General features: G+C 39.2%; 1 protein-coding gene across 5 annotated transcripts in view; it reads left to right on the top strand.

Annotated features, from left to right (window-relative positions):
* The window catches only part of ELMOD1 (ELMO domain containing 1), a 62,291-nt gene that overhangs the window by 15,808 nt on the left and 33,371 nt on the right, over positions 1-13,112 (top strand). For 4 of the 5 annotated variants that reach the window (XM_004764415.3, XM_013062443.2, XM_013062440.2 and 1 more), the window contains one exon: positions 6,504-6,605. In XM_004764415.3, the coding sequence (XP_004764472.1) occupies positions 6,589-6,605 (17 nt within the window). In that variant the 5' untranslated portion in view covers positions 6,504-6,588. Of the gene's footprint in view, positions 1-6,503; positions 6,606-13,112 lie in introns of those variants that run through there. The other variant, XM_013062442.2, reaches the window with a different exon arrangement.

The raw sequence follows: 13,112 nt of genomic DNA on the forward strand, positions 1-13,112 counted from the left end.
GGTTAATTTTTAGTGGAATGGTAACCCTTATTATGTAAGAGTCCCCTAGTTAGCTCCCAGAGGAACCCTTAGTTTTCAAGTGCAGATGTACATCCAGGGTTTGATTATCCCCAGCTCTGCAGTTTGGGTTTGATCGGAGTACACTGTTCATTTCTTTTACTCTTACGTCACTCCAGAATTTTACTTCAGTGGCTTCCAGAGGCAGCACAGGGAAGTAATTAATAGCAATGCCTCAGGAGCCAGGCTGCAAGGCTTTGAATCGCAGCTCTGCCAGTAGCAGCTGTGTGACTGTGGAAGGTTGCTTAACCTCTCTGTGTCTCAATTTCCCCAACTGTAAAATGGAGATAATAATTATAATTCACTTCATAGGATGACTGTTAAGTTACTATAAACAAAGCTCATAGAATATTGCCTGGCATATGAGAAAGCACTTCATAAATATTAGGTATTATTCACAAAACTTTAGGCTGAGGCTAAATACATAAATTAAATTTTACTTTTTAAATGTGTTCCATAGAACTTAAAAAAAAAAAAAACTAGGATAATCCCAAATTAGGCAAGCTATGAGAGCAGAACACTGTTCGCTTTGTAGATTGTCTTTTAATTGCATATAAACATTTTGCGTCCACAAGCATTTTGGTTGTTATAGAGAATTTAGTCAGAATTTGAAAAGCTACATACAACATCGATTTTTTAGTCTCACTGGGGATTATGATTTTATGGAAAGGACTTTCTTTCCCTCTAGTTGAGTGTCTAATTCATTCCCTGGGATGCTCAATAGATAGATTGGTTTCTAAGAGGTAGGGTTACCCTGGGAGACTCTACAAAGAGCCTTAGGGGGCTTCTCACTCAAAGGAGGCAGGGCAGGTTCCCTGATACCAGGTGAGAGGATGAGTTCTCAAACGAAGACACACGCCTGCTTCCCCTTTCCTCCCAGCTGGAAAAAAAAAGTACAAAGGGGACATAACCCCACACACAGCACTGAAGTGTCAACTGATCTCAGAGGTGTCTGATGCATCAAACACAGTCATTTGATCCTTCCCTTTGGAACAGGTCTGGGTAGCAGACTCATACACGTGGAGAGGAATCACTGCAGATAAACTAGCAGGATCAGGAAACCCACGTTATGATCATATTTTTTATTTTGGTTTAAAAAAATCTGCAGGGTTTTCTTTTTCTTCCAGTGGGGAGATTTTTCATTTGTTTTATTGGTGCTACTATGGAAGAGTGCTATTAAAGAATAGCATTGCTCTAAAAGAGGGCAGAGTTCGTTCCAACAAATCCCTTCTGAGTCCCCAATGTGCCTGGCATTGTATCGGGCCCTGGGACTTCCCCAGTGCCCTAAAGGAGCATGGAGTCCAGAGGGGAAAGAAACAGGAAGCACATCACTTCAGAACAAAAGGAGAGATTTAAAATGGGGAATTTGATGTCCACCTGGTTAAAAGCCCCTCTAGAGAGGAAGTTTGAGGGAAGAGAAGACCCAAGAGCAGTTCCCACATTGTCCCTGTATGCAGCGAAGCAGGTGGCATTAGAGTTCATGTCTGACCAGAAAAGGGTGAACTTTATATAAATAATACCTGAATAAATCTGAATTAAACAAATAGTTAATAATTAAACAAATCTGAATTAAACAAATAGTTGAACTCTCACTTCAAGTAGTGAGACAGATACAAACAAGGCCAAGTGACTTAGCTGAGTTAAGGTCAACAGACTGGTGTGTAAAATACTTGAAAATCTATCCAGCCTACCATTTTGTTAAAATGCTGTGCAGACCAGAAGCAGCTGCAAATTCTCCCTGAACTCTGGCCCTGCCCAGCACTTGAAAAATGTTGCTTTGGCCACAAAGGGATAGATTAACTCAGCGCCACTTAGGGGGAAGGCGACTTTTTTTTTTTTTTTTTTCAAATCACAGTTGCTCGGAGTGTCATATTTTGCACACTATTTGTTCATGTTCCTACCTTAACTAGATTGTCTAGTTAACAGCAACTAGGACATTGACAAATTTGTGCCTCCTTTAAAACAAAGCCAGATTTTAAAAACTTAGTAAGCAGTAATTTTTTTTAAAGGAAACATTTAAAGAAGCTACTGAATGAATATCCACTAAGCACTGAGTTAAACAGCATTCATACAGGCTTTCCACCCAAAGCCATTTTTGGTGTCTCCTCTTTGGGGGACAGATAATTAGAACTAATTGCTGTCTTTGTTTCCTGTTTGGGGGACAGATAATTGGAACTAATTGTTATTTTCCATTCCTTCACTTTTCCCATCCAACCAGTAAGTCCAGATGATGCTACCTTCTGAACATGTTCCACTTCTGTTCACTTCTCTCCACCACCACTGTCAGTGTCCCGGTTTAGGTCACAACTTATCAGCATTTATCTAAATAGTCTCTTCAGTGATTCTTCCCTTGACAAAATGACCTTTTATTTTAGAAGAGTCTTTAGTAAGAAGGATAAAATACTGATACTAACAACTAGTACCAACTCATTTAGTGCGTATTGTACACCTGTCACTATGCTAAGCACCTTACAAGCTTTGGTTCATTCAATCCTTAGTACAACCCTACAAGGTAGTTATAATTTCTCTCTCCATCCACCAGGGAGAAAACTAAATCCTAGAGAGGTTAAACAACTTGTCTAAAGCCAGTTGGCAAGTGGTAGATCCCAGATATGAACTCTTTGTCTCTAAAACTTATGCTCTTAACTACCATGCACACTCTGCCATATTTGCTGAAATTCCCCTTAAATAGTAAAACTCCCTTGCAGTATTAAACTATGTTATACCACCCAGCACAATGCTAGCATATAAGAATTCAAAAAGGTTCTGTTTTGTTTTGTTTGAATGGATAGATTCAGGAATACTCAGGTAGATAACAGGAATCTGAAGTATTCCTTCACTTATCCCACATCATTATGAAATTTTTTTTAGATAAACCAGTTTTCTAGATAACAAATTAAACCATTTAAGAATATAATTATTTTTATCTTGATAAAACATTTCTTAAATGTATTTCATTCTTTATTGCCTTAGTAGTAAAGTTCTACTTTATTAACCTAATGACAAAGAAAAATTGTTATGAGCAAGAAATATTGTATACACTATTTATTTAGTATTTCCTTCTGGATTGTGGTTTTAATTACCATCTATATGCTGAGGAAGTCCAGATCTTTGTCTCCACCCAGAATTTCTCTCCTGACTTTCAGATCCATGGATATCCACACCACCACTTGACCCTGCAAGTTCAGAATACCTCGAACACCTCCAAATACACCTAGACCCTTAGATCTGCATCTCCAGAATTCCATATCTTAATGGAAGATTCTACTATCTAGCCATAGGGACAGGCATAATGTCTGATGACTCCTTTTCCTTCAATGTTCCCTAACCAGCAAATTAACAAAAATTTTACATTCTAAATGTCTCTCAAATACACCACACTTCTGTGTCCGTCGCCTTCTTTGGGCACTAAGTATCTCCACCTGGATTGTTGTAACAACACTCTAAATGGTGCCCTTACCTACAATTCTAACACAATCTCACTCATTATCCACACTACAATCAGAATAGATTTTTTAAAACTAGAAGTCTGGTCATGTCACATCTCAGTCTGAAAACTTTCAGTAGTTTCCCAGGCTCATGGGATCGAGGTTCAAAAGTTTTTAATATTGCTTACGAAGCCTTCTGAGACTTTCTTGCCTTTCCATATGTTGCCATCCCTTTTTACCGGTCCCGCTCACCGAACACAGCTACGTCATAGAGAACATTTCCCCTCTGCTTCTAGGACCTTGCATGTGCTGTCTGCCCCGACCCTACATGGGAGGCACGCAGCTCCCATGCTCGTGAGCACAGCAGCTCTTCCCACTTATAATACTGTGGTTAAACACCGATTTGTTTCTTTCATCTTCTCTTTTCTCTCCCTCAAGGAGATGGATGGAACCCATGCGCACTGTATCCTGTTCACCCTATATCCCTAGTACCTAACTCTTGTGTCTAGAGCAGAGTAGGTACTAACATTTCTTTTAAATTTTAGTATAGTTTTAGATTTAGAGAAAAGTTACAACACAAAGAGTTCCCTTGCACTGGCACCCAGTTTTCCCTACTGTCAACATCTTAATTAATGTGATACATTTGTCACAATAGAGCAACGTTAATACCTAATTATTAACTAAAGCCATGCTATTCAGATTTCCATAGTTTTTTTTTTTTTAACATTTACTTATTTTTTAGTAATCTCTACACCCAGTGTGGGCTTTGAACTCATCATCTCCAAGATCAAGTGTCACATGCTTCTCCAAATTAGCCAGCCAGGTGCTCCCAGATTTCCTTAGTTTTTAACCAAAATGTCCTTTTTCTGTTTCAGTATCCCATCCAGGAACCACATTCCATTTAGTACCCATTTCTCCCTAGGTACCTCTTGGCCTTGAACAGTTTCTGAGACTTCCCTTCTTTTCGGTGATCTCGAGAATTATGAGGGATACTGACTGGATATTTTGCGGAATATCCCTCAGTAAGAACTTATCTGATGTTTTCCTCATGATTAGACCAGGTTATGAGTTTGGAGGAGGAAGACCACAGAGGTAAAGTGCCATTTCTATCACCTCATATCAAGGGTACAGAGCGTCAGTATGACTTGCCGCTGTGATGTTAACCTTGATCTCCTCCTAGCTGAGGTAGTATCTGCCAGGTTTCTTTAGTACAGGGTTACTCATTTCCCCCCTTTCCATTTTGTAGTCAGGAGGTCACTACACTATGTCCAGCCTACATTCAAGGGGTTAGGAGTTAGGCTCCACCTCCTTGAAGCCAGAGTGTCCACATAAATTATTTGGAATTCATTTGTATTAGAGACATATATATTCCTTATTTATTTCAGTATGCAATCGTAGTTATTTATTTTCTACTTTGGGCAATAATCCAATACTACTTTATTTTTTTGTACTTAAATAGTTCCAGCTTTGTCCATCAAGAACTTTTTCAGTTAGCTCCTGGGTTTATTTGACACATCGCTGATTGTCTTTCAAGCACTCCCTCTTTCTGGCACAAGACACTTCAGGCCCACCTTGTGTATTCCCAGGCCGAGACCTAGAATCAGCCATTTCTTCAAGGGGTCCGATTCCCTTCATTGTAAACTATTTCAAAACCACAGTCTGGGCTCTGGGTAGGTACCAACACTTTTTTAATACAAAACATGATTCATTTTTAAAAACCACAAAAGCACAAAGACTAATATATCTTCCCACCACCCAAAATAAGCAGATGTTTTTTCCCTTTGTTTTGCTTCAGATATATGTAAAAAGTAAAACATGAAGTCGAAGGCCAATTTTCCCCAAAGGCCTTTTCCCCAGTCCTGACCCCTTCCTTGCCTCCCAGAAGCAACCACAATCTTGAGGTATAGATACTCTTTTTCAAGCATTCGTGGAACAGTTACAGAAGCATATTTATTAAAGGAAAAACCTGGCCTTTATGTGGGCTGAACTGCCCCCCTCGTGGGCTGTGCTGGTTGGTAGTGGTGTCTGTACCCCGAGCCATGTGTGCACCCTCAGCTCCTCGCATCACTCCTACATACTGGGGTTCCATCTCTCAGTCACCTCCAGTCACTCTCTTTTCTCTAGTTTGTAGCTTTCCATCTTGTCCCAACCTGCTGATTGTAGGCAGCTTCTGGCAACCTCCGTGTCAGGAGGAAGAAGACCAATAGCCCATAGACTTTGCAAAAGCCAACTATAAACTGGAAAGTGCTAGGCAAATAGAAAATGTTACTGTTTTGTTCAAAGTGCCAAAAGGGGAGGAGGGTGGGGACATATCATTCATACATTTGGAGTACTTGGCTCTTTCACATCTAATTTTTTTTTTTTTTTTTAAGATTTTATTTATTTATTTGTCAGAGAGAGAGAGAGAGAGCAAGCGAGCACAGGCAGACAGAGTGGCAGAGGGAGAAACAGGGTCCCTACAGAACAAGGAGCCCGATGTGGGACTCGATCCCAGGATGCTGGGATCATGACCTGAGCCGAAGGCAGCCGCTCAATGAACTAAGCCATCCAGGTGTCCCTCACATCTAATTTTTAGCTTAAAGACATTACCAGTTGCTTTTAGTTATTTTTGAGTTGTACTTCTGGAAAGTTGAGGCTGCCAGATTTAAGACCACCAGATATCTAGAAATTAGGATAGTTAATTTCATGATTCTTCATTACTATTTTTCTTAAAAATACTATTCTTCAAAATATAGGAATAATAAGCAAAACAGAGAAAACCCTTACTACTAAAGAGATTGCTTATGAAATGAATTCTTTCTCCAGCAAGGGACTGACAATGAGAGACTAATTATGCAATGATAAAGTGAAAGCCTTTGGCTGTAATCTCCATCCACTGGACTGCAGTGCTATGTGAGCAGTCCAGCTGATCATGTTCTGGGTGCAGAGCATGTTATCTGCTTACTAAGGTAAGCAGTCATCTTGGGTTTGGGATGCCTAGCCCTATTAATAGTAAATATATTAAATTTCTTTCCACAGCTTACACTTACTCTGACAAAGGCAAATTTGGAAGCAATTACTTGAGGATAGTTTGGACAACACCTAGATAATCAAAACAGGCACAATGAAGCACTTCCTGAGGTAAGTACTTATGGTTCCCTGGTTGAGCCCTCTAAAATGGAGAAACTTCCTTCTGAGTTAGAAAAATAGTTCTGTTCACTATTTGTAATCCTATAACCAGATCTCTTAGAATTCCATAAAATAGCACTGTATTTTGGCTAGGAATAATTTGGTCACAAGTTTCCTCTGCTGCCCTATCTGAATACTGATGTTAAGAGAGCACTTACAGTAGGAGATTACCAGAGATCATAAAGAGCACAGGCACGAAAGCATGGGGTAGGTGTACTTTGGACAACCTGGATGCCATGTGTCTTCTAAAGCCTTAAGGTCAAGGTTTAAGGAATCAGCGAAGTAGTCAAGGAATCAGTATAATTTGTGTGGAATCATTTTCCTGGAAAAAGTAATTTTAAATATTCTTTAATTTAGATTTTGGTTGGCTGGCCATTCATTTGGGCATTTTCAAACATTCCTTTTTGGTAAAAAAAAAATGTATATATTTTATGCATTTATGGTAAAAATGTATATATTTCACACACACACACATATTCATATTCTAAGCTTTTGCTCTTCCTGCCTCCTTGATGCCTCTGAAGTCTGCATAAATTGTTGGTTCCCTCAAGATTGTGCTGTGTAGGGCGCCTGGGTGGCTCAGTAGGTTAAAGCCTCTGCCTTCAGCTCAGGTCATGATTCCAGGGTCCTGGGATAGAGGCCCGCATTGGGCTCTCTGCTCAGCAGGGAGCCTGCTTCCTCCTCTCTCTCTGCCTGCCTCTCTGCCTACTTGTGATCTGTCTGTCAAATAAATAAATAAATAAATAGATAGATAGATAAAAGATTGTGCTGTGTAGAGTAACATATATGCTGGTGTATTCTATGGTGATATTGTATTATTCTGAAAGCCATCTGACTGGAATTATAATTATAATTATTTTTAAGGGTATTTGATGGCCATCCACAATCTATTAATGAAATTCCCAGAGAAATTTTACATATTAAAATATTATAAAAGAGAGTTATTCTGGTCCCAAAAGTTAGAAAATAATAACATACTTTCCAGAATATTGAGTTTCTTTTTCTCAGGATAGCCTACCTTTATTACATATTCTTGCCCCTTGCTGTGGCTGTTTTCTCTAAGCAAATAATTAGCTCACTTCTTTTAGGAAGTGATTTCATTCTTTTAGTGGCGGCCATTTAAGATTTTCTATTCCTCACTGATGTTGGTTGCATCACTGTGTGTGGAACACCTAGATCAGTTTGTGGGGGAATCACTGTGTTTTGGTGGGGCTACTGGTTTTAGAATTACAGAAAGTTCTTAGGAGGTCACTGTTAAACCATTTTCAGGAATTAGCTTTTTTTATTGTACAGAATATTTCTCAGCCTGTTTGTCTTAGCTGTGTAAAAGGACAATATTTGAAAAATCACTAGGACATCTGCCAGCAAAATACTGATCTGACACGATTGTGATTGCCATGGTAATTAACCCATCGATTTACTCACACGTTCATGAAAAATTGGTATTTTTTAATCCCTCCTGAATGTAAACATGGTGTCTTTTAGTTGCAGAAGGTTTTAGTGTTAGGTGAAACTTAGAGGTCAGGGTCTCCTTTCGAAAAGGGGGAGATGCTAGTGGTAAAGTCTGGGGCAAGATTCTTATTACTGGGTTTCCTCTTCAAAGTCTTCATTTAGAAAAACTTGAGCAGCCTCACAACCAGCCATTTTAGGAGAAATAGTAGCATTTGTTTCTGTTAGTCTTCTACTAAGCCGAATAGCTACAACACTATGTCTAGTAGGGATGAGAAGATTTTTGTAATTAATTTGTACTTGAGACTAAGAGCCAATCTGGTAAAAACCTGCTGTGACTTCCCAAATGCCAGCACCAAGAACAGAACTAGCACATCCCAGTCAGTTCCATGTTCTGATACAAATCCTTCTCTTCCAATTCAAGACATATATTTTATAAATATTATTTGACATCAATCATTTAAATATGAAACAGAAGATAGGGTAACAGATTACATATCAAGAAAGAAAATGAGGATTTTCATTGACCACTGGTTTTGAAATAATAAAAGGAAACCCAATCACTGTCCCAAGTTGACTATTGCTTTGGCCCTAGTTTGTGTTTTTAATGCTTTTTTATTAAATTATAATGTATGTATAGTCATTATATGTTGGTGTTTTTAATGCTTTTTATTATATATACATTATGTGCTTTTTATATATACATTATGAGTATATATTCAGTATACGTTGGTGTTTATGGAATCGGAAGGATAAGAGGGCAAGGAGAATTACCCTGAATTACAAGCTCTATCGGGTCATTTAAATTGCCTTTTTTTCCCCCTGTAGTCCCTTTGAACAGATGTGGGACAATTTCAGCAATCTTTTCATTTGAACCAAAGAGGAGGTTATGTAAACACAGCCTGAAAAAATTAGGTATTTATTCCTTAGCTCAGCAAATACATTATGCAGAATAAGGAGTTGATTCTGAGAAGAATTCAGTATTATTTAAAAGCCCACAGAGTCATTAATCTATCAGCCTCTGAGTTGCTCTAGAATGAAATGCTTCATTTACAGCTCCAGAAGAAATGAGGTTAATCTTAAACCAGGTTGGGGGAAAGAATGGATTTTAATCCCTAGTTAAGTGACAGGATACCCACACTCTGCTCTTTCTAGCTCACTTCTGCCATCAGTGTAACTGACATGAGTGTATTAATAGCATAGCTGTTCAGAGCATAGCAGAGTGGAGAAAATATTTGATTAAAAAATTACATGAAATATTAGAAATAAATGTCACAGGATTAATACACCAAGCTGAAGGGTATTTTTGCAATTAAGAGTAGATACAGGATACTGTATAAGTAGCCTGTAGTCATCTAGTGACTTTAGCCATGGTCTGCATGAAGGGAATACAAAGATAAAATGCAGAAGAAAGTGTATTTATATACATGACCAGAAAAGGAGAGAGCACTTCTTGAGCCCCACATAGAACTGAGGCTTAGGGTTTAGTTTATATATCTCATTAATTTTAATTAAGTTGATGTATATAATAGGGATGGCTTAAAACTTGTACCAAGATCTTTTCCCATGCTAGGATTTTTTTTTATTGAAATTATATTTTTTACAGTTATCAGAATATTATGAAATTTTCTAACAAAAGGAATCTTCTAAGTCACTCCCATGTAAACAATTGCTTCCAACTATGCCAGCCTCAGGATCTCACTTTCTTGGCCGTAGACTTCACTGCGTACCTTCCTCCTCTGGCAGAAGAAAGTGAAGGAAAGCATCTGTCACACTCACACCTCCATGGGAGAAATTTTGAGAAATAGAACAAAGTTATAACCAGTTCCTGGCTATAAGGCAATGAAAGGGGGGAGAGTATTTTACTGTTATCATTAGGTAAATAAAGGCTTCCAATTAGCAAAAATATCTGTAAAGTGTTTTTTTAAGTCATTCAACTCAATATCTCAGTCCACCGTTTTCATTTAGTAGGCACTTATCGCTAATAATTCCAGAAGTATCCACATTTTAAATTTTTATTTTCTCTTTATAACAATTGTAACAAAGTAGGGGTTACTATCCCTTTGTGCAGAGCAAGGCAAGAGGACTTAGCAAAGTTACATAACTCATCAGGGGCGCAGATATTTGAAGGCAGGCCTGTCTGACCTCCAGAGCTTTCTCTCATCGTTTCTGCACCAGGTTACTTCCTCACTCTGTGCCTGCTGTGAGGTGCTGGGTGACACAAAAGCGAATATGAGGGGACCTCTGCTGCAAACCTACTACTTGCTCCAGAGGTGAGGCCCACACATAGAAAACTCTGGCGTAAGCGGCAATGTGCTCACGACATGCCATTGGTATTTTGTGGCAGGAGTTTTCAGGGAAGGCTTCGCTGAGGTGGGACTGAGGCGAGGGAGGACTCAAGTCAGAGGCTGGGGGAGTGGAGAAGCCGTTGGGAAGGAACACAGCCTGGGAAAGCATGACCAGCTGCCATAAGCAGCAGCTGGTCCAGGTTTATTGGCTGTAGACCTTTTTTAGGGTGAGTGAAAGAGAAGTGGCAAAGATAAACTCGGGGCAGTTCTCAGAGATCTTTGCAGGACCAGCCTAACACAGCCCAGGAGCATGGTAACCTTTTCAGCCAGACCTACAGTGGGACCTGAAGAGAAGGGAGAGTCTGATGAAAACTCATTTTGCCTTCCTTGTGTCTAGTTTTCTCTTAGAGCCAGAAAGCTAGTCCATTCCCTTCACCTGACGGATGAGAGGGCAAAGACCCAGAGAAGCAAAGTAGCTTGTCCAAAGTCACACAGCTCATGGTGGCAAATGGCCAGAATGGAAGTCAGGCTTCCAGACACTTCCCTATTTAATCAGGCAGTATTTCTACTCAGCACCAACCAATGTCCACTGCTTTTAAAGATTTTTTTTTTTTTAATTTATTTGAGAGAGAGAGCATGAGAGGAGAGAGGTCAGCGAAAGAAGCAGACTCCCTGCTGAGCAGGGAGCCCAATGCAGGACTCAATCCCGGGACTCCAGGATTACGACCCAAGCCGAAGGCAGTTGCCCAACCTACTGAGCCACCCAGGCGCCCCATTCACTGCTTTAAAAGGGCAGATGATGTGTAGAGTCATGCATGTAGTTGTTCCAGAATTTGCTTAACATTGCTTGAGAGATGATGACTGAGCTTAGGAGACAGAGAAGCAGAATCCTGAAAGGAGAAAGGTTTAGGGCCTGAGCATCCAAATACCTCTCTCCCCAGAGACTTTTACCAGAGTTTTCTCTTTCTTAGGATACACACACACATGCATGCATGTAGATCACATGTGTACTTATATACATGCACGTGCACCCATGAACACCTGTGTATATCTACACATACATATATTTTAAATTATTTTGTTCCCTGCGTTAAAAGAAAACAACAACAACAAACTGTTTCCGTATCCTTGTTGAAATATGTTAACCTGAGAAGTTTCCTGGACACTTTCCTGTGGTTGGCCTCACCATCTAGCTCTGTTAGAGCTCCACTGTCGGCAGCTGGCCTCCCGCCCCTTTGCTTTCCCTCAGCTTTTCAAGGCCGACTTTCCAGCCACTTCACTGTTCAGGAAGCTCTTCCTCCAGAGCATCAGCAGGATAAATGAAAGCCAGGGACCCTCAATAAGTATTGGTTTGAATTTCATTCACTGAACTATTGTATGAAGGGAGGAAGGCATGCTGATTTTCCATGTTGTTTCTGTCTCCTTGTTAAGAGAATCAGGTGGCAGAGGCTGGCTTTCCTGTCCAATCTCAGAGGAAGGTACTTTCTCTCCTCTGTCTCTCTAACACTCTGGGCCATTTCTTTTATAGAATTACCACACTGTTTTTGTTTTTACCGTCATTTTTTTTTTTTTTTACTAGACTTTAAGTTCTTTGTGGACAAGGGTGGCATGGGATTTGCAGTGACACTAAGTTTTTGGCTCTGATCTACCTCTTCCCTCTGTCATAACCCCCCACCCCATTCTGTACTACACAACTTCTCATTTTGTACTCATTCAGTTTAGTGAAGGAATAAGTAAATTACATGTCAATGATCACTTTTCATTTTTCTCCCCAATTCATTTCAAATCTCCTTCCTTCAGCTACTCCAGGTCTTTTACTCAACAGAAATTAAAATATTCATAATACTGAGAACATTCTCCATGAAATGAATCTCTAACAGTAACAGGCCCACTCCTTATATGCCTTCTAGAAGATTTTGAGGCCCACTCTGGATTATGACTTTATTTATAGATTTGGTTAATTTGGGTTCTTTTAAAAATATTTTTATTTACAATAAAACTTTATATTTGAGATTATGTTTAAATACTTTTTTTGTTTCTTTTTAAAAAATACTTTTCAAATGTCAAAGTAAAATGTGCTTGCTGATTCCCTTATAAATAAGTCAATGAAAGTATTCTCCAACTAGTAAAACAAAAAATCTGAATTTTAAAAATAAATCTTATAAAATGTATGTATTTAAGCATCATCTTTTAGTAGAGTAGGGAATCATCAATAAATCAAAATAAGCCTGTGCCTCCTTTCTTTGAAATGAAAAGGATAAACCATAAATTTATTTATTGTTTTAGTTATCCCTCTGTCAGCTACTGCTCTCTAAGTCCTCAGATAAAATTTCCCTAGAATGTAAAAACAGTGCCTTTTGTTCCAGCAATAGAATGTGGAATGGTGTCAATCCATGATAAATTTATATCACTACTTTTCAAAGGCAGTGCGATCTTCATGCCCAGGGCACAGGGCAGGGCCTCACTGTGGCTCGGTGGGGGAAACCCTCTTGTCCTTCCAGAGGCCCACAAATGGTTCTTTGTGATATCATAGTATCAGTTCATGCATCAGGTCCTGTCCAGTCTATCTTAGTAGTAGCTAGCTCATTCTACACAGGGGCCCATTTACAAGGCCAAACCCCTAATGAAGTTAATTCCCAACCGATTTCCAGTGCCCCTAATTAGGAACTCCCAATAGAACAACTAAATTTTTTTAAATATCATTTCAGAAAATGCATGAAAT

This window comes from Mustela putorius, unplaced genomic scaffold (assembly GCF_011764305.1).
Source record: "Mustela putorius furo isolate JIRA1106 unplaced genomic scaffold, ASM1176430v1.1 tig00000198_pilon_pilon_pilon, whole genome shotgun sequence".
NCBI lineage: Eukaryota > Metazoa > Chordata > Mammalia > Carnivora > Mustelidae > Mustela > Mustela putorius.